Genomic DNA, 22,236 nt, shown 5'->3' on the forward strand with positions numbered 1-22,236 from the left:
TGTTTGTCTGCCTGTGTAGGGATTTATAAATACCCTCTGCTCACTGCGATCTGGGTCTGAACTCTGTTGCTCAACCCCATATCCACTAAATACCTGTTTGAAGGCCCTGAAGGAAGTAGATGAGCTAGCATAGGCGCCCAGGTTTGGAAACTGCTCTGCAAAAGTTGAGTTAAATGTCGCCTTTCTGCCGTTTGCAGTGGTTACACATTGGGTTTGTTGAAACTCACTGTGCAGATTTAAAAACAAAAACAAAAATCCTGTGTTTTAAACACCGCATCACAAAGAATATTTTCAAAGATTGACCTGGAAAGAGTTTTAACCATCAAATAGATTTTGTATCATTTCTGTGATGTGTTCACCTTTTCAACATCACTCAGTGAAACTAGACTGTTCAGACATTTCTTTCCATTCTTTTTCATGTCTGGGTTTCTCGACACTGCAGGGGACTGTTTAAATGGATAAAAGTTTGCACAGGACCTTAGCTAGTCAAAGCGCTATATAAATGAAACATATTAAAAATACTACATCTGGCAATGCCCACAGTTGTCAGTGCATTAATAAAAAACACCATGAAAATATTTGTATCCATACTAGGTTTTGTAAAAGTCCCTTTAAAGTCTAAATGAGCTAGCTTTGCTTCTTTTGTTTTCCAAAACACGAGTCTATATTTCCATGTGAACAAAGGTCATCATGTGTGAATGCTCCTATTTGCTGTTACTTACTCGCTATTTATTAATTATTTTCCTGTTTTAAAAATTTCAGTCGTCCAGTCAGGGGCCAGAAACTCTACCATGTGACTTAAGTGACAGCACTAATAGCAAACAGAGTTAATACTTCAAAACACACCCGTGGACCAAAATTTGTTCCCATGATGAACTACATGGTGATGATTTACGAATGACAGACACATTATAGAAAACAGCATCAGTCTGGGAAAAGAAAGAAAAAAGCTACATTTTCTAAGCTAATCTATTTGCAATGGATAACTCAGCCAGCTCTGCTGAATCCCACTGGATTTGTCTTCACTAGAAAGTTAGGTCATGTTAGAACATGACCTTGAAAAGTTGTGTTAACTTACGCAATGTTAATCATGATTTAACACTCAATGGACACAAGTACAATTGTGTTTAACACCACGTCAGCTAGTCATGGTTAAACTCTACAAGGCTTAAAATGGACCAGCTGATGGGGTGTTAAACATGGCTTGTCCCTGTCTACACTGACTGCTAAGCCATGATTATCATCATCTTAGTTAACACAGTGCCCCAAGGTCGTGTTCTAACACAACCTAATTTCTCAACAAGAAAGACGAGGGCCATTGAAAACCATTTGTATGAAGAGAGATTGAAAAGGCTGGGGCTATTAACCAGAGAGAGGAGATGAATAAAAGGGGATGTGATAAAAATACTCAAGATAATGCATGGGGAAGAGAAGGTAGCCCAGGAGCTCCTGTTTCCCATCTCATAACCCACAAACAATGAAACTGAAAGGAGGAAAATTCAAAACAGAGGAAAAGGAAATACTTGGAAAGGGAAGCCTGTGGAACTCATTGCCACAAGATGCCATTGAGGCCAAGAGCTTAGCAGGATTCAGAAAGGGACTGAACACTTCTATAAACTATTATAACATCAGGCGTTATAATGGTAAATACTAAAAAAAACTTTGACGTAAACTCTAAAGATGGAGGGTTTAGATCCCATCCAATCCCCAACGGCTAGGAGTCAGAAAGAAATTTGTCCTGGGGCAGGTGTCCCACAACTGGCTGCTGCAGGGACCTGGCACCTTTCTCTGAAGCATCTGGTGCTGGAGACAGGATACTGGGGTAGTCTGGGAAGTGCCCTGTTCCTCATAGAGAGGAGCCCTGCATGCAAAGGCACAGCGCAGGGTTGTCTCCCAGACAGTGATGGGCATCCAAGAGCACACGACCCCATCGTGAGCAGCGCATGCCCCAGGTGGGGTTTATACTCTGCAGGAGGTGGGAGGGAGAGGCAGGAAACGGAAAGCGGAGTGCCCCAGGGGTTGGTCTTGGGGCCCGTTTTGTTCAACATCTTCATTAATGATCTGGATGATGGCATGGATTGCACCCTCAGCAAGTTTGCAGATGACACTAAACTGGGGGGAGAGGTAGATATGCTGGAAGGTAGGGATAGGGTCCAGAGTGACCTAGACAAATTGGAGGATTGGGCCAAAAGAAATCTGATGAGGTTCAACAAAGACAAGTGCAGAGTCCTGCACTTAGGACGGAAGAATTCCATGCACTGCTACAGGCTGGGGACCAACTGGCTAAGTGGCAGTCCTGCAGAAAAGGACATGGGGATTACAGTGGACGAGAAGCTGTATATGAGTCAGCAGTGTGCCCTTGTTGCCAAGAAGGTTAACGACATATTGGGCTGCATTAGTAGGACCATTGCCAGCAGATCGAGGGAAGTGATTATTCCCCTCTATTCGGCACTGGTGAGGCCACACCTGGAGTATTGCATCCAGTTTTGGTTCCCCCACTACAAAAGGGATGTGGACAAATTGGAGATAGTCCAGCGGAGGGCAACGAAAATGATTAGGAGGCTGGGGCACATGACTTATGAGGAGAGGCTGAGGGAACTGGGATTATTTAGTCTGCAGAAGAGAAGAGTGAGGGGGGATTTGATAGCAGCCTTCAACTACCTGAAGGGGGGTTCTTGAAGGGGGGTTCCAAAGAGGATGGAGCTTGGCTGTTCTCAGTGGTGGCAGATGACAGAACAAGGAGCAATGGTCTCAAGTTGCAGTGGGGGAGGTCTAGGTTGGATATTAGGAAACACTATTTCACTAGGAGGGTGGTGAACCACTGGAATGGGTTACCTGCCACTATTCAGATCTGGTTCTATTTTCGATCAGTGTGTCTAATAGAAGGAACTTCAATGGAGCCATATTCCACCAGACTGGGCAGTTCTGTTGAAATCTAACAGCTTTGTGAAATTAGGTCAATTTCACTGGAATTCCATTGAAGGGGGGAAAATTTCCAACATCCCGATTCAACATCTTCAATTGTTTTTCTGTTGGATCATATTGCATATTGTACTGCAATATGCAACATTTTAAGTTAACATTGCCATTAAATATTTTGAACAACTTCAAATGATTTTTTTCCCTGGAATTTTGAAATTGCTGGTTTTCGTTCTGATTTGGAACAAAGCCAAATTGCAAAACTTCAAAATCCTTCATAAAGTGGAACTTCTGTCCCCCACCCCCCTTCTAATACCTAAGGTATTTACACAGTGCTAATGGCTGAGTTCCTATGGGCGAGGGATTCTACAAACAGGTTAGCTAAAATATTATTTTTCTCCTCGAAGAAAACAACGGCATTGCATAACCTATGAAGAAAAGTCTGCCGGGCACCCAAGATGCAGGGCCTTACAGAATCTGGCCCTTTGAACTGGTATTGAAGCAATTCCCCAACACAGGGGTAGAGAGCAGTGTGCAGCTGGAGTTGTCGACTTCCATGTGACATGCAAGACCAAGGCCCTAACCGCATGGTCATTGAAGATCCAGGATATTTTTTTACAAGAGCATGAGAAAATGTTATGCCACAACTGCACCAAACGGCCTTTGTCTTACTTATCCTGGGCTGCCTCTGATCTCAAAGACACAGATGTCAATCAGGAATAGCACCCTGGATTTCAGAGGAGTTATTCCTGGATTTGCACTGGAATAAATGAGATCAGAATCTGACCCCCAGAAGCCACAATCCTCATCATATATGAACGCTTCTACACTACTGAGTTCTTCATTACGCTTTATGGATTTTGACTTCTCATTAACAGGCCAGCTCCCAGCTAAAGCCAGACAGAGCTAAGTTTGGCCTAGAAAACTTGGACATGAATAAATTCCTTATGTGATAAATTTCATTGGACACAGACGTTAGAGGTGGAAAAGATGGGGGGGAGATCACATCTCGCCCTGCCCGATGCAGGATTATTTCTTGCACTGAACGTTCAGTTTTAAATGACTCCAGGAACAGAACTTCCACCACATCCCTTGGAAGATGGCTCTACAGTCCAACAGACCTCCCAGCCTCAATTTGCTTCCTCTCAGTTCTAGAGAATAAGCCGCAAGCTGTCACATGTAATCATTCCCTTGCCTTATCTTGGGTAAAGCCTGGGACTGTCTAGCTTGGTTTTTGGCCTGCATTTATACGGATGGGAAACTTTCCCATGAATGCTGGGAAAAAGACACCCCCTGATTCATGGAACTCTCTCAAGAGCTGACAGGGAGTGTAATAGAGCATTGGATCCAACTGCCAGCTACCTGGGCCTTCACAGATGTGCTCCTGACCACTCCGAATTTCCCAGTGATAACAGGGGAAATCGACTGCTGAGCCATTTGCCCTATATACTTCAGTGGGATTCCTTCAGTTAAGACACCGGGTGCAGCTCTGGTCCCCTGGCTACCGCAGGCTATAGTACAAACAGAACGGGTTCAGAGACAGGCAGCCAGAATTAGTGGCCTGGAAAAGTCACCATCTGAAGAGACACTGAATAAGCTGGAACTGTTTGTCTTAGACAGGAGATGAGTAAGAGGGGATGTGATAAAGGGAGTCAACGTCATGGATGGAGTACCTATTTTTACCTTAGGCATAATACAAGGGCAAGGGGCCACTCAGTGAAACTAAAAGATGACAAATGTAAAAACCGATCAAAGAAAACGCTTATTTTAAAAACAAACATACCATTGGCCCATGGAACTCATTGCCACAAGATCAAGGTCAAGAGCTGAGCAGAACTAAACATTGACAGCCTATAGTGAGACCAGCCACAGTACCTCGAGATAGCATTTCTTTTCATAAGGGACCTAACCCTCATGTTTCAGGGAATAAATTGAGCACTAACTGATGGGGGCTGGAATAAATTTCCCCAGCAGCAGGTTTTTCCATAACTGTCCATTACTGGGAGTTTAACACCTTCTTAACAAACAGCTGTCCCATGTTGGAAATGGGCTATTGGACAAGATACTCTGATCCGCTACAATAATTGCTATATTTCCTTATTACTTTGCAAAATAAATGCTAGCAGTAGAGGGCCCGTAACTCAGAACTGAGCAGTTCTGATTCCATCTAGCAGTGGGCATCGGTGACACATTCACCCTGGCCAGGGCATTAACATGGCCAGTAGTGAACAATGAACCAAATTCTGCCTCCACTGTATCTGTACAAACCCAGTGAAGTTATTGGGATTTCATGGGTATAACAGATGGCAGAATTTGGGCCTGTGTCTATTTGGTAACAGTGAGCACAAGCCACAACATCTGGATCTCGGTTTAAAGAAAGACGTTTCAGAGTTTGCAGAGTATGACCAGATCTGCTGATGTTCAATCACATCCTCTTGTGAGTTTGGTTTGGTCTATTACAGAGGAGGGTTGTTTACACAACTCAGATCGGAGCTTGGATCACAGCTCCCTTCTACAGCCATGGGGCAGGCCAGAGTCAAGGTTTCGTTTCAAGCCGATCACTGTAATCAAGTATGTCTATTCCCTTTAGCACATACACAACCCAAGCTAGGAAAGTGGCACCCTCTAGAGTCTGGTCCACATAAGAGTCTACTACATCTGTCAGCAAATGGCATTATTCCTTTAGTTTAAGTATTTCAGTCTGAAGCTTTTTAATGCTGAAGGTCCCAGGTTAAAGGCTGCTGGCACTCAACCAGCCCGTTACTAGAGCTGGATGAAAATTTTCTGTCAAGCACTAAATTCACTGAAAAATGGAGTTTTGGCGCAACCAAAACACTTCGCAAATTTGGGTTGAATTCAATTAATAATTTCGGCCAAATAAAAAATGAGGAACCATTTTTTTCAAAAAAGTCAAGACGTCATTTCAAACCAATGTTGGAACATTCGACCCGAAGAAAGGATTTTCATTTTTTTGTTTTGTTTTGGAGAGAAAAACGAGGGGAAAAAATCAATTTTGGTACAAAACTAATTGATTTTTTTTTCAGATGATAAAATCAATTATTGGCTCAGCTCTAATTGTTACATATGCACATAACAGCATATCTCACACATGGCTACAACAGATTGTTGTCTGTAAAGCAGCAGCTTCGAGGCCAAATTAATAAAACATTTTCATTCATTTCATCATTTTATTTCCTCAAAAATATACTAACAAGGGCTTGGCTGCATTTTCAAAACCAACGACCACTCGGTCTCATGTAAACATATATTTTTTGTGAAGCATCAATTATAAATTATTGTAAGCAGCTGTTTCCTATAAGAAATTAATTTAAACACTGAAAAAAATAATAATGATACAAACTAATGTTTTCCCTCCCCATCCCCCTTCCCCCAACCCAGTCCTGTGGTCGGCTCAGTCTACCCAGCTCTAATTATGAGAGGTCATGTGTCGGGATAAATGGTGCCGTTCCCGAAAGTATTCGTGGCAGATTGGACACGTTAGCTTCTCCTCCCGTCTCCTCTTGCACTGAGAGTCGGCCGAGGAGTAGTCCTTTTTGTGATGGGACCGCATGTGGAAGACTAAGTCGGACGTCATGCGGAAGGAGAGGTTGCATTTTGCGCACCAGTTCTGGGCGGCCACCCCGAAGGATGTGAAGGTGGGCGGCAGCAGAGTCAAGGAGGAAGAGGAGGAGGTGGTGGTGGCGGTTTGCAGCTGCCCCCCAGTTTGTTTTGGCCACGGTTCTGAGGTATGTGGGAAAGCGTTGCTCCGGCTGTTGCTCGTCTGCAGCGCCTGAGAATTACACAAGTCACTGACAAAGAACTTGGAATTCAAAAGGTTGCTGTAGCACATGATGTCCGCTGTGGTGATGAAGCCAGACAGCTCCCCCAGGCTCTTCGGTAGCTCGGTCATGGGATGGGAGGAATACCCAGCAGCCCTGTCCACCAGACACTTGGTTGGCTTACTAAAAGCACTTTTCTGCTCCCCCCGGGCTCGGGTGGGCCATACGAAAGAGAACGCGCTACCTGAGGAGCTCAGCACCACGTCCTTGGGCATCTGCTCTTTGCCAAACTGGCCCAGGCCACCCCCTTGCTCCACCTCCTTCGCTCTCTCATTCCTCAGCCGGTCCTTCATCCTCCTGACCTCGGTGAAAGCGCTCTGTTTCTGCTCCAAGGCATCCTTCTTCGCCGACAGCTTCCCTGAGCTGAGCTTCCAGACGGAGCCAGCGAAGGCGTGTTCCCCCACCGCCTCCTCCTTGCCCCCATAGCTGTTAGCTTCCCCTAGGTTATTTGTCTTCTCCAACAACACCGTTTTCCTGCTCCTGTTGCTCTCCACCTCTTCCGACTTTGTTCTCTTCTCCCCTGACAGCCCACGGGGGTCGTCTCTCCACGTGGCTATTTTGACCTCCAGATCCCTTGCCAGGCTGTGGAAGTTTGTGGCCTGGTCAGGCAAATGGCCCTTCCCAGCCTTCTGCTCCTGGAGATTTCTCCACGGCGGGGCGTTCTTCTCCGGGACGCAGAGGAAGCGGACGTGGGCCAGATAGGAGTGCCCGCCTTTAAAGCCCTGCTCACATTCCGGGCACCTGAGCTCTGTGGAAACAGAAAATGGCCATTGAGTTTTGCGTAGTCAGAGTCCCGGCTGCTTTTAAGGCCTGGCTGACACTGGTCTAAACCAGGAGCAACTCCATAGCTGGGTCACTGGGGTCAAGCTAACTGGAGTGCAGGGTCAGGTGCCATCTTGCTACAGGAGGCACCTCGCATACATTTCCTTCCATACGTTCCACACCCCGATGCTGGCTGCTGAGTCAAGTGCTCACAGCAGACACTGGCCTGAATCGACCCTCCGAACTCTGTGGCAGCTCAAAGCCCAAAACCCAGACCTGCGCCTGATCTTGCCAACAGGCAAATCATCTTTACAATGGTCTCAATGAGAAACCCAGCTTCAAGCACCCCTGTGGATCCAAAAGCAGAATCCAAATGTGGCTTGCACGTCTCTCTACTCCATAGATCACTCGGGAAGCCAGCATACAGGGGACAGTCCTACCAGTTATACTGACAGAGTTACGCCGGTATTCGCAGAACACTCCTATTCTGGGATAAGAGGCCTTTTTTCTATTTCATTTACATCCCCTCCAAAGCGACATAAGCTAAACTGATAAAAAGGCTGTCTTATACCGCATGTCTATGTGGGAGGAGGGTTATACCAATATAACTCTACTGATTTAAATTCACACCTTAGGTTATACAAAAAAAACATTCCCACTTTGAGTTGGTGTGATAGGGCCCTCAGTGGCCGGGCAGCCCAGTGGCTAGATCGTTGGTTAGGTGGGCTATAGGGAGACCTGAGCCCTCCTTCTCCCTCAGGTCCTGGCCCAGGGTCCTGTGTCGTTCAACCCCTAAACAGGGGAGGTGGATCTTTTTCCCAGCCGTGAGGAGAGGTTCAGGGCCTGTTTTCCTGGCCTGCTCCCTATGCAAGTCTTTTAGTTGGGGAGTGGCCCCACTAGTCCAGGTGCCCAGGGCCGTCCCTACCCATACACAAAGTATGCAGCTGCATTAGGCCACCAGGAAATTTGGGGCACCAAATTTCCTGGTGCCCTACACAGCTGCGTGCTGCTCCAGCCCCTGCTCTGCCCCTTCCCCATGGCCCCCGCCCCTGCTCTGTACCAGCCCCACCTCTTCCCACCCCTGCTCCGCCCCAGCCCCGCCCCCACTCCCCTGAGGACTGCAGCAGGGGTCGGGCCTGCACTCACCAGCAGCGGTAAGTGCAGCGACCCAGCCCCAGCCCGCTCCATGTCGCTGGCTCCCAGCCGCGCCGCTGGTGAGTGCTGGGGGGCGGTTGCCCCTACCCCCAAGTCCCAAGGCTGGGAGCCAGGGGAGCAGAGCGGAGCAGGCTGGGGCCAGGTCACTCCACTTCCCGCCGCCCTGTGAGTGCGGGGTCGGGCCTGGCTTGCACTCACCGGGCGGCGGGAAGTGGAGCAACCCAGCTCCAACTGGCTCCGCTTCGCCGGCTCGTGCTGGAGGGTCGTTTCCCCTCTGCCCCCCAACCCAGCCCCCACACACGGAGGCCTAGGGCTGTGTAGGGCACCAAAATGGCCTTGACTGAGCCAGGCTCCCTTCTTTTCTCCCCCCCTCCAGGCCTGGCATTGGCTGCAGGTATAACGGGGCAGGGCTAGCTGAACCCAGAGGTTTTCTTTAACCCCTGCTGTGCCCGGCAGCAGTCTCTCTGCTCCTTCACAGGCCACTATAACCAATTTTAAACCGATCTAAGTGTGTCCACACACACAAGTTGCACTGGTTTCACTAAAATCAGTTTGAAAGCAGACTGGGTGCAGACTCCTGTGTGGACACATTTCTATTGGTTTAAAATGGGTTATAGCAGACAGCAAATTTACTAACACAAGCTATCCTGCTACAAGCCAGATTTAAATCAATTCGAGACCCTCCACACTGGGTAGCACCAATTTGACAAAGTCTGTTTAAAAATCACACCATAAGTTACACTACAGCCTTTTGAGTAGTGGTGTGAAGCTGTCAATCTTTCCCTATGCACAGTGTTTCTTTAAAAGATTGTACTGCTTTCTGTGTTACTCATTTTCAAAGCAATTCACTTAGTATAAGTGAATCTCTCCCAGCCAAATGTGTTCCCAAGAGCCCCTGAGAATCAGGACCATCTACACTTACCCAAGTCTTGGCTAATTTAAGCAGATTGAGCTGCATCAAGAAGTGTTCAGACCCTGAGCTGTTTTCTGTAGCCCAGTTCAGTTACATCATTCGAGCTAACCTCTGACCCCAGGGCAGCACCCCCAGAACCCCTAGGCTCGAGCAGCTAGCCCAAGTCTCCGCTGGAGCAGCAACGTCCACACAGCTATCCTTAGTGAGCTAGCTCAAGCCCTGTTAGCACAAGTCTATCTACCATGGCTGGAAGACTCCCTTCATTGACTCCAGCTCAGTGCACCAGTAAAAAGATTTGCTTCTAACTGCCCAACCTTGAAAGCCCAGCCTGGGATCTGAGAGTCAAGCTGGTCCCTTCCCCGCTGGCCCAGCATCACCTGTAACAAAGATCTTGCCCTCAGTGCTACCCGCACAACCTCAGCATCTGGCAATTTTCCCTTCAGTACTCACCGGTTTGGAGAGTCCTGGCTTTGATCGCGCTGAAACCCAGGAGGCTGGAAAGCTCCTCATCGTACCACACAAGGAGCTCCTCGTTTTTGCCTATTTTCCTAGTAGATCGATAGTACAACTGGCTGTTTTTTAAATAGGCTTCCAAGTTCTGTTCCTTGCTATTGGCAGCTGCTTGAACGAGCCTCATCCAGGGCAGTCCAGAGGGGCTGTGCACCGAGGTGACATCTACCTGTTAGACACAAGGCAAAAAGGTAGACAATAGGGACCTAGAATGCACAAATTCATCAACACTCTCGGCAAAGCCTGTCCTTTCCTGTCTTACACGTGATCCAATATGTAAGGGCTGTGGCCCCGACGCAGCAAACACTTACACAAGGGGCCTGATCACAGTGTCTGCAGCCTTCCTGAATTATACCCCACGCCCAGGGGACCACAGAGATGGTGGAGCAGGACAGAGACACCAGAACGCAGCAGGCGGCACCGTCTTAAATGATGGAACATCTTGTGCCATCCCGCTCAAAGAGTGACAACCCCCCGATACTCACCTTCTCTCCCTGCCTTGCTGCTCCCCCTCCACCTCTCCCCAATCTTCCTCTGCAGCATACGTGCCCTCAGCCCTGACACAGTCATTTGGGAAATCTAACCTGCCCACTTACCTCTCTCCTCTGGCTGCAAAGAGAAGGAGCCTCCCCAATACACACAAACACACACACGCACAAGGTTCTTCCTCCATCATTTCAGTATCACCCCGTCTCTAACAGGCCATGTCAGGGCAGGACTGTCTTCGAGGGGTTGTGACACAGTGACCTGCTGTTGGTTTGCTGCTCCATGACAGCAGCTCTTTCCAGACCTGACACACTCACTACACCTAACACACTGTTGTCACGATATATACCCACAAGGTGGCATGTAATATATCACTGGACAACTAATAACTCACTGATCATTAATATCTTTGCATGGTGCATGTAGAGGGTCTGTACAAAGAGTTATGGATATGTGCTTGGATTATGTTATTAAAATGTGCGTAAGTCTAGCCTGCCCTAGACAAAGGAATGAGTATCTGCTTGGCTGACCAGCCTGATTGTCAGGCAGGGAACACAAAGGTACATTTAAACAAAGCCATCAGCCTCACGAGTGGGGGAGATAGTCTCTGGACTATAAAGTCAGGGGGCCTGAACCTCAGCTGAGAAGTAATTCATAGAATCATAGAATATCAGGGTTGGAAGGGACCTCAGGAGGTCATCTAGTCCAACCCCCTGCTCAAAGCAGGACCAATCCCCAATTAAATCATCCCAGCCAGGGCTCCGTCAAGCCTGACCTTAAAAACCTCTAAGGAAGGAGATTCCACCACCTCCCTAGGTAACCCATTCTAGTGCTTCACCACCCTCCTAGTGAAAAAGTTTTTCCTAATATCCAACCTAAACCTCCCCCACTGCAACTCCCCATTACTCCTTGTTCTGTCATCTGCTACCATTGATTACACACAAGATTACTGTACTACAAAAGTGCAGTGAGTCAGGTCTTTTCTCAACGCTAATGACACACTGGTGATTAATATCACTGTGAAATGTCTGTATTGACACTATATGAGGAAATATGGCTAATCACTGATATTACGCTTTAAAGTCTGTGACCAAACACAGGGATAAACAAGCTTTCTCCCAGCCAGGAGGCAGAGAAGGCAGCTATCTACCTGTCTCCAGTGAAATTAAGCAAGCCTCATTTCCATACAAATCAGCAGGGACATGAGAAGTTCACCGGAAGGGAAGCATTGAGTCTGGGGACAAAACACGGAGCTTGAGAAAACATAAGGAAAGAGAAGAAGCCATCTTGGTATCCACAAGGGGCCAGACCTCTTGCAAGCAGAGAAAGACAGGAGGTTGGAGTCTCTGCAAGACTTGCTATCACTTAACCTAAGGCCTTTTGTTAATAAACGTCTTTTATTTTTACTGGAACCCAACACAGTGCTGTGCTAGCAGGGCAGGGAATATTTCCCCCAGCTGTCATGTGCTTTTGTCGCTTTAAAGGAGCAACAAACTCTATTCATTCTCGTAGTGCTCCAGGACAGAGCTGGCCACTGCAGGGCAGATGGTCTGGGGGAAATTCAGGACTGGCAAGTGTTGAGGTCCCCAGCAAGTAGTAACCCAGGCTGGAGGAGAGCGAAGCAGGGCTGTTGTGCTATAGACAGGCTGCTGTGGTCAGAGAGCTGAACCAGGGCTGCACGGCACACAGACACTCAGGGGACTGCAGGCTTGTCTGCTGGCTGTCCGTGTCCAGGCTGTGAGCCCCTGCAGCAGCGAACTGAAGGCACACAGGGTTACAGGGCTAGCAGTGACACTCCCCTTTACTGGTGTGGGTTGCCCCTCAGAACATCAGCCCTCCAGGCCCTGTGATGTCATGGAACAGGTCCTCAAGGAAATCATTTTGAAGCACTTGGAGGAGAGGAAGGTGATCAGGAACAGTCAACATGGATTCACCAAGGGCAAGTTATGCCTGACCAACCTGATTACCTTCTATGATGAGATATCTGGCTCCGTGGATATGGGGAAAGCAGTGGACGTGTTATTCCTTGACTTTAGCAAAGGTTTTGATATGCTCTCCCACAGTATTCTTGCCAGCAAGTTAAAAAAGTATGGATTTGGATGAATGGACTATAAGGTGGATAGAAAGCTGGCTAGCTTGTCGGGCTCAACGGGTACTGATCAACGGCTCGATGTCTAGTTGGCAGCTGGTATCAAGCGGAGTGCCCCAGGGGTTGGTCCTGGGGCCGGTTTTGTTCAACATCTTTATTAATGATCTGGATGATGGGGTAGATTGCACTCTCAGCAAGTTCGCAGATGACACTAAGCTGGGAGGAGAGGTAGATACACTGGAGGGTAGGGATAGGGTCCAGAGTGACCTAGACAAATTGGAGGATTGGGCCAAAAGAAATCTGATGAGGTTTAACATGGACAAGTGCAGAGTCCTGCACTTAGGAAGGAAGAATCCCATGCACCGCTACAGGCTGGGGACCAACTGGCTAAGTAGCAGTTCTGCAGAAAAGGACCTGAGGATTACAGTGGATGAGAAGCTGAATATGAGTCAGCAGTGTGCCCTTGTTGCCAAGAAGGTTAACGGCATATTGAGCTGCATTAGTAGGAGCATTGCCAGCAGAACAAGGGAAGTGATTATTCCCCTCTATTCGGCACTGGTGAGGCCACATCTCGAGTATTGCATCCAATTTTGGGGCCCCCACTACAGAAAGGATGTGGACAAATTGGAGAGAGTCCAGCAAAGGGCAACAAAAATGATCAGGGGGCTGGGATACATGACTTAGGAGGAGAGGCTGAGGGAACTGGGCTTATTTAGTCTGCAGAAGAGAAGAGTGAGGGGAGATTTGATAGCAGCCTTCAACTACCTGAAGAGGGGTTTCAAAGAGGATGGAGCTAGGCTGTTCTCAGTGGTGGCAGATGACAGTGACAGAACAAGGAGCAATGGTCTGAAGTTGCAGTGTTGGAGGTCTAGGTTGGATATTAGGAAAAACTATTTCTCTAGGAAGCTGGTGAACCACTGGAATGGGTTACCTAAGGAGGTGGTGCAATCTCCATCCTTAGAGATTTTTAAGGCCCAGCTTGACAAAGCCCTGGCTGGGATAATTTAGTTGGTGTTGGTCCTGCTTTGAGCAGGAGGATGGATTAGATGACCTCCTGAGGTCTCTTCCAACCCTAATATTCTATGATTCTATGTGTGAAGAGCTGCCTGTGGTGCAGTTTCTGCCAGCCAGCAGCACACACAGGTAGTTCTAACCCTACATGCTGAGCGTCACTGCTGCCCACCCTCCCAACCGGTAGCTGGCTCCTGCAGTCCCCATGCCAACCCAGCTTGCAGCTTCCTCTGTCCATCCAGCGCTCCAACCTCTCCCGGGCAGCCTCGGCTGCTTTACTCAGAGCTCCCCATGCTTCTTGCTCCCCACCTGGCTGGTTGCCTGGCCTCTCTCCTGCTCTCCAGCGCCCACTCCCCTGGCAGCATTCAGATCCCCACCACTACCAGAAATGCAGAGCTCCCTGGCCCTGCAGAGCTCCTTCCCTGAGAGGCTCTCAGATCACCTCACTGCCCAATCATTCAGCCTCACTCACGCCACACCTGCCCAGTCCAAGATAGGCCAGGACCGTTATCCTTGTGGTACAGATGGGGAAACTGAGGCAGAGGGAGATGAAGCGACTGGCCCAGGGTCACCCATCAAGTCAGTTGAAGAGGTGGGAACTCAAGTTTCCTGGTCTGCTCTCTAGTCAATAAGCCTCAATCCGAAAAGCATGAGTATGGTACACCAGATAGAAACCAGAAACTCCATTCCATTGTTCTCCATTGTCAATTCACTCCAGATGGGAAAGTCCTAGAGAATTTAATGTAAAATTATAACCTCTCCCTAGGCTATAATGAACAATCCATTAGAATTTAATAAAGAACTAGATCCCTGCACCTGAATCCTATAGGATAGTTCAAAACCCCTACAGAAATTATCTCATTCTCCATTAAATTATGGAGGGCTTTAGAATTATTACAGCAGAACCCTATTAAACATCTGTAGAGTCCTATGGATTTCATCTCTACTAATGCCTATAGAGCTTTTCCATACAGGATATTATTAAATACAACTATTAAGCACTTATACCTTGCTCTCCAGCTTCAGAAATAGTGCAGTTTATTCATATTTTTGCATCAAGTAAAAAATTCAAATTTATTTCAAGGTATCCATAAAGGACAAGCTCTCAACAACTGAATGCTGCAGACTCAATTATTTCTGAAATAATGTGGTATAGCCTAGTGGTTCTCAACCAGAGGTCTGGGGACCCTTGGGAGGGCGCGAGCAGGTTTCAGGGGGTCCATCAAGCAGGGCCAATGTTAGACTTGCTGGGGCCAAGGGCAGAAAGCCGAAACCCCACTGCATGGGGCTGACACCTGGGGCCCTGAGCCCTGCCACCTGGGGCTGAAGCAGGAGCCTGAGCAACTTAGCTTCATGGTGCCCCCTGTGGCATGGGGCCCCGGGCAATTGCCCTGCTTACTACTAGCTAACACCAGCCCTGGCTTTTATATGAAGAAAAACAATTGTTGTAGCATAAGTGGGCCATGGAGTTTTTATAGCATATCGGGGGGGCCTCAGAAAGAAAAAGATTGACAACCCCAGGTACAGTCAGTAACAGCTAATACGTGCAATATTACATACAACCCCCACCCCATATTAAAAGAATTATATTTAGGTTACAAAGTCAAGCACTCCAAAGTTTAAAAATGACAGAATTTAAGGTATTTCAGGTTACCTGTGCAATCTTAACTCCGCCCCCTTGCGCATCTGTATTATGATACGCTCTTTAATTACATGATCTCATACTATTTTTTCCACAAGACCCCAGCTCATTCAGTGCACAAGATGGAGGATGCTCTGAGAATGGTACAGCTATTCAATATTACTTTTATCCTCATCGCTCTATGTGCGGCCCCTGCCTTATTCACTGCACGCCCTTCTAAACTTGCACTGAATAGGGAATTATTAGTTTCCTCATGGGCTTTCCTTTGGAGCTCATCACAGCAGTATCTAAGCCTAACAAATATTAATTGCAAGGGAGAGAGGTTTCAGAGTGGTAGTCGTGTTAGTCTGTATCAGCAAAAAGAACGAGGGGGGTTTCCACAGCTTGGAAACTGAGGCACAAAGCGATTAAGGACATTTGCAAAAAAAAGTCTGCTGATTTTTGAGCGCCTCAGTGGTTGTTTTGAAAGAGAGAAGTTTGGAAATGAAGCATATTTCACCCCCAGTGATTTCTTTCTCTGTTCCTCCACTAAGTGCCTTGCAGCTATGCCACGGGGTTTTGTAGGAGAAACAGGGTTTTGGACATCGCTGCTCTGTTTTTACCCCTCGGAATGCATGCAAAAGTATGCGCACTTTAGCAGCTCAGCCAGAAGAATGAACTGTTAAGAGACAATTAGTGTAAGAGTTAATTAGTATAAGGGAAAGAATAAATTAGCATGCCCTGCAGCTGGTTTCTTTTAACTATATGGTACTTAATGATAATTGACAAATACAGAAGTCTGATGCCCCCAGTGGTTGTAACTAATAGCTAGGACAAAGGCTGTCACTAATTAAGGCCTGGTTTTCAGAAGTGCCCAGCACTGACTCACCGCTCTGAGCACAGTCAAGGGATGCGTAAGATCTCTGGAAATTAGGCCCTAAGAGAGAGGGCTGAACACATGGAAAGGGGACAAGGAATAAGTAAGAGCACAGGACAGAGCAGAAGAGACTCAAAGCCTAGCTCTGGGTGTTTTGGTCTGCATGTGGACGTACTGCTGTGCCCAAAGCCCAGCTCCTCTGCTTATGGGTCCCTTGGACAGTTGTGTGCTTCCCTTGTGTCTACAGAGCAGGGAAGGCCTCAGTGGCCCGGAGGGGCTCAATCACAACTCCACTATAAAGAGGCTTGGCTTTCAAGGCCCCTCGGGGAGGGAAGAGAAGGGACCTTTCAGGAGAAGGAGATGGCACAGGATGCTGTAAGTGGCGGGGCATGGGGCAGGTTGGGTTTAGCAGACCTGACTGATTTACAGATGGCTGGCTTGCTTTGGTGGAGAGGGAGACGGCATAGATCAAGCTGGGGAAGCCTTGTTATTTCTTAGGTCTGGGGTGCAGAAAACATTAAGGGAGCTTGTTAAATTGAGGGTTCTGGGACTCCATGGGGTTGACCCACTGAAAAAACAGCAAGGGGAGAAGAAAAGCAGATTCCCTTTGGGACTCAGAGTTAAAGGCTCTCCAGTTGGATAGTCACTGAGCATGAGAATGACTCCATAGCCTGATGGGTAGGGCACTCCCCTCGGGTATAAGAGACCCAGGACACAGGCCTCCCGCTCCAATGGCTATTTAATTGTTTAGACACAGTGGAGCAGCTTGAAGAGGAGAGAGTGAGGCAGCCCTCTTACTGGAATACCCTATCGCTCAGTGATAGGGAACTCACGTGAGAGATGACAGAGCCTGGTTCAAATCCCTTCTCCCCAGGCAGAGGGAAGAATTAAAGCCAGGTCTCCTCCACCCTTTGTTTCTTTTTGCTTTTGTCCAAATGCACGAAAGTGGAAATGTCTCAACTCCAGAGGTTTGGGTTTTGTGATGCTGCAACATTCCGATTCGGGTTGAGTGGCAATTTTTGTTTCAACTTCTCGCTTTGCCGGAATATTTCATAAAACACTGGTTTTGGTTTGACCCCAAATGATTTGTTATTTTTCTAAACTGCCAGCGAAACAAGAAATCCCTTATTCATTCAGCGCCTGTCACAACTCCCAGTCAAAATGCCCACGAAGTGTAAAGCCTGCTAGCACTATGTGGCTGTGCCACCCTCTAATAGCTGGTCCATGTAACTTAAGAGCCTACTCCACATTGTCAGGAACTCAGCCAGAGGCTGTGGGTGCATTACAGGAGTGGGTGAGTGAGGTCTGTGGCCTGCAATGTGCCAGAGGTCAGAGTAGATGAGCATGGTGGTCCCTTCTGGCCTTCAAGTCTATGAGCTAGCTGCTAAGGGAGGGACTTGATCAGCTCAAGCAGTAGCAGCTTGCATTTTGGGGACTGAAGGTGCCAGGTTCAACTCCCGCCTCCCCCCCAACAGCACGAAAGGGGCTGGTTACGCAACGGGGAACACCATGGTTACACATGGAAAGGGAGGTGTGTTCAGCCCAGGTGTGTCAGCTGACGTGGTTTCTAAGAGACAGTAGGGCTTTAAGACGCTGCTCTGGCTGTACAACCCAGAGCTAAGCCTTACCCTGCCAGCCCCAGCCCACTCCAGGGACATCTTTTTCCAGACCGTCCAGACTCCCGCCAGGGCTCTTGTGGCAAAGTCCCAAAATGCAGCCTGAGAGTCTGGTGCTAGAGTCCAAACACACGCAAACAGCCCTGACTCCTCCCTCCTGGCACCCAGGCCCCCTCCAGAGATCTGATCTTGCCGCAAGAGGCAAGAGCAAAGGGGAAGAGACCCCCCCTCCCCCCCATGGGCTGCAGCAACCCCCATGGTGCAGGGAGAGACAGGGTGGAGAAGCGTGCTCTGCTCATATTCCTATGCTCTGTCTAAACAGGAGCAGCCTGGGCCCATTCTTAGACTTCAAAACGCTGCCCCGAAGCCACTCGCTCTCCCTCGGGGATGCCAGGCAGTCCCTGCAATGGGATAGTGTGACCCCTCCTTGGCCTTGAAGGGTCAGTATGCCCCATGCCAAGCCCTCTTGGTTGTTCATCTCCAAGTGAAGACATGCCCCTCATTCCACCACATCCTGGATCAGTTCAGCGGCAGGTCAAGGGTGTCTTGGCGTAGGACGGTACTCATGCTTTGGGCTCTTTCCCCCACGGGAACAGTCCTTGCTGGGATCCCCTCAGAATCCAGCCTCCAGGTCAGCACCGCGCTGGGCCAGTTTCCCCTCTTGGCAGAGCTATTAGCTGTGCCGACCTGGGGATAAAACTATATCCCATGCCAATGCCACCGGCCGAGAAGAGCAATCCGGGGCGGGCGGGGAGAGGGGACAGCTTTTCCAGTACAATATAAAATACCAGGCTCTCCTACCTTAAATACATAATGGATATTTCTTCTCTCGGAGCATTTCAGGGCAATAAAAGCAACAGTGTCCAACAAGGTGTTCTGCAGCATACATGGTCCAAAACTGGCTTCCTCTGGGATGTCTTGAGTGGTATGGACAGTTGCAAACACATCTGGGAAATGATGATGCAAGAGCTTGTTGTCACTCGTCCAGAGGAGTTTAGGCAAAGATGTCAGTTCCATCCTCAACCTGCAACAAAGCAAGGAATCACTTACACTGGGGATAGGAAATTGAGGGGGGGTGGGGGATAAATCTGATCATGATTTATACCACAAAGGCTGTAAGGAATTGGAATTGAATTATAACCGGATGGGAGCTTTAAAGCTACTGGGGACCAACACATTGGCATTGGTGGAGTTTTCCTGGCACATGGGAGCTTGTGGCTTTATTGATGTCCAGCCCAGAAAGAGACAAGCTATTCCGCACTAAAGCAGCAATCTTAATCTTGTGAATAAATCAGTCAATCTTTTCCAGGGCACTCAGTCAGCTGCTCCCACGGCCCAGTAGCTCCCACGATGCTGACCGCTTATACCCAGGACCATGAAGCTTTGGGCACAGTAGGGAAAATCTCCAGTTGATGAAAAGAAAGCCAACTAGTCCACCCTAATCTCAGTCCTGTCTATTACAGGATCACAGGCTGCCGGACTTTCTCAAGACACAGTCATTGTTCACTTCGGCCCCCAAAATGGAAATGCTGGGATTGTTCCAAATGCTTGTGGCTTTTCTTCATCAACTGAAGATTTCTCCCATTCTGCGTGCTGCCTTTTATGTCTTGTTTGTACTTTGTAGGGTCTGAGCCACGGTGTCCTGGCCAGATTCCAGCTGGGAAAATTACAGTCCACTACCTAAAATGCCCCTTTCTTTCCTGGCCTGCTTTGTTGAGCCTTGATGCTGTGTGCTGTTAAATGCCTGCCGGGCTGCACCCCTGAGGTGGCTGCATTTCAATTTACATTAGATTAGCTAGTAAATAAAGTGATTTGAGATCCTTCTCGGTTAGGGTGAAAGGCACAGTGTAAATTAGAGGTAGAGAAGCAGCGGTGGGTTCTGGTTTGGCAGAACCTCCTCAATCCAGGTTTGGGTTTTGCAGAACCAAACTAAGGATGGTTTGGATCCAAATTGCATTCAATCTGAACACCCAGAACCCATGAGGGTTGGATAAAAGGGTCATTTTTGTCCCATTTTAATATCAATATCATTTGTGACAGTTATGAAGGCCCGAGCAGACTGTGACTCCTCTACCTGCGTCCCGACATGGCGATCTCAGACATTGCTAACAATATAGCCGGGGCAGTATGTTCTCGCAGTTCAGCTGGCATGAAGGTATTTGTCAGTGAATAGCGGGCAATGCTATTAAATGAATCAGAGCTCAGACGCTATCTCCAGCACTTTGGGGCCGAGCCTGGGAATTCCACACATGGTTAGGTTGCAGGATTGGGCCCTTTGCCATTTCAGGGTTCTGTGGGTTATTTATGGAGACATAGCTCCATCAAGCTCCCACTGAAGGCAGTGCAAAGATCCTCATTCACTCCAGTGAGAGCTGGATCAGGTCCATAAAGCAGAGAGACTGAAAGAGAACAGTAACCAGGGCCGGCTCTAATTTTTTGCCGCCCCAAGCAAAAAAAAAAAGAGCGCCCGCCCTGCCGTAACAACCCCCCCCCAGCGCTGCCCCGCCCCGCCGTAACACCCCCCAGAGCGCCGCACCGACAAAACACCCCCCCGAGCGCCACGCCGCCGAAACACCCCCCCAGCGCCGCGCTGCCGAAACACCCCCCTTGAGCGCTGTGCCGCCAAAACAAAAACAACAAAACCTCAAGCGCCGCCCCACCGAACCAAAAAAGAAAAAAAAAGAACCCGAGCGCCCCCTGCCACCCCAAGATTGGCCGCCCCTTACAAGGTGCCGCCCCAAGCACGTGCTTGGTCGGCTGGTGCCTGGAGCCAGCCCTGACAGTAACAAGCTCTGAAGAGCTCTTGGCCTTAGAAATACCGAGATGGAAGGACAGAAGAGCCAATCTAACCTCTCTCACTTTGTGCCAATGGGATTGTTTTGTCACAATGTGACTTAGAGCTTAAGCTAATGGGATGTAAAGCACTCAATACGCCAGAGAGTGGCACTGACCCAATTCCAGTTCTACCTCGATTTAGTCAAATCAGAACAGTTTTCTCATATAGGCAAGGTCTACATCCCCATCCTGTAAAGATTTCAATACATGCTTAATGTAATGCACTGTGAGTAAGTCTTTGCAGGATCACGGTCTAAACAGACAAGATGCTAAGACAGACAGAAGACGGGAGAGGAAACAAAGGGACAAGGCGGTAAAATGCCAAGTGCCCAAGGTCATAGGGCAGGTCACTGGCAAGATGGGACCAGATCCTAAGTCTCCTGACCCCCAGCGCCAGAGACAACTCACACTGGTGCATGCTGCCTCTGGCTAGGGTGACCGGATGTCCCGATTTTATAGGGAGAGTCCTGATATTCTGGGCTTTGTCTTATATAGGCGCCTATTACCCCCCACCCCAATCCTGATTTTTCACACTTGCTGTCTTGGTCACCCTACCTCTGGCTGCATTATGCTGCTCATGGCTGGCGGTGGAACTAGACTGGGTAGTTGTGCTTTCAGTTGATCAGTTTCACTTCCTGGCTCCCAAGTACTATCCCATGCCCAGTGCTGCTATGTTTGTGTGACACCACCACTGGGATACTATATAACTATAGAATTTCTTTAAACACTGTTTTCATTTAAATGTATGGGAGGACGGGGTTTACTTAATGAAAACATTCTGTTCACATTCGTTTTTAAAAAGCACTTCAAAAGAAAACAACAGAGCATAAAGATGTTGGCCTAAATTACTAAAAAAAAAAATCTATAGGAATAAATTATGGGCCATGGCCCAGATCCTTTGTCAAGGAAGGTTACTACTCCCTTAGCAAAGCAGGGAAATGCCATAAGCTGGGAATCAAGCTGGGAATCAAAGCAGGGGGTACCCGTGTTAGTCCTTATCTACAAAAACTACAAGGAGTCTGGTGGCACCTTAAAGACTAACAGATTTATTTGGGCATAATTTTTCATGGGTAAAAACCTCACTTCTGAAGAATGCATCTGAAGAAGTGAGGTTTTTACCCACGAAAGCTTATGCCCAAATAAATCTGTTAGTCTTTAAGGTGCCACCAGACTCCTTGTTGTATAAGCTGGGAATGGTGTTGTCTTCCTGGTATTATTCTATCTACCTACCTAAGTTCCTAGAAAACAGCTCCGCTCCCTGTGACTGGCCAGACCAGCGAACTGGCCTGACTAATATAGTGTTAAAAGAACAGGAGTACTTGTGGCACCTTAGAGACTAACAAATTTATTTGAGCATAAGCTTTCGTGGGCTACAGCCTACTTGTAAACCCCTAGTGAGGAGTAGGGGCATTCCAGAGCAGGCCGGCTCCCCGGTGGAGGAATGTCACAGGCTGACTAACCCTTTAAGGCAAGAGATGCTCAGCCTGGCCCAAGGCCTAGCAGCTACCCCCCCTCCCCACCCCCAGCTGATGGTAATGTGGCAACTGAATGATAATTAGTGAGCCCAGGTGTGAAAGGGCAGGACCAGACTATACAAGCTGAG

The 22,236-nt window shown here is 48.2% G+C and overlaps 1 protein-coding gene across 1 annotated transcript in view; it reads right to left on the bottom strand.

Annotated features, from left to right (window-relative positions):
• Positions 1-6,142: 6,142 nt before the first annotated feature.
• The window catches only part of ZNF488 (zinc finger protein 488), a 35,621-nt gene continuing 19,527 nt past the window's right edge, over positions 6,143-22,236 (bottom strand). Inside the window, exons 2-4 of the mRNA XM_024210372.1 lie at positions 18,600-18,822; positions 10,039-10,267; positions 6,143-7,506 (exon numbers count right to left, since the gene is read on the bottom strand). Of these exons, the coding sequence (XP_024066140.1) occupies positions 6,347-7,506; positions 10,039-10,267; positions 18,600-18,815 (1,605 nt within the window). The 5' untranslated portion in view covers positions 18,816-18,822 and the 3' untranslated portion in view covers positions 6,143-6,346. The remainder of the gene's footprint in view (positions 7,507-10,038; positions 10,268-18,599; positions 18,823-22,236) is intronic.

The sequence above is a fragment of the Terrapene carolina genome, unplaced genomic scaffold, assembly GCF_002925995.2.
Source record: "Terrapene carolina triunguis isolate 2854851 unplaced genomic scaffold, T_m_triunguis-2.0 Scaffold402, whole genome shotgun sequence".
Lineage (NCBI taxonomy): Eukaryota > Metazoa > Chordata > Testudines > Emydidae > Terrapene > Terrapene triunguis.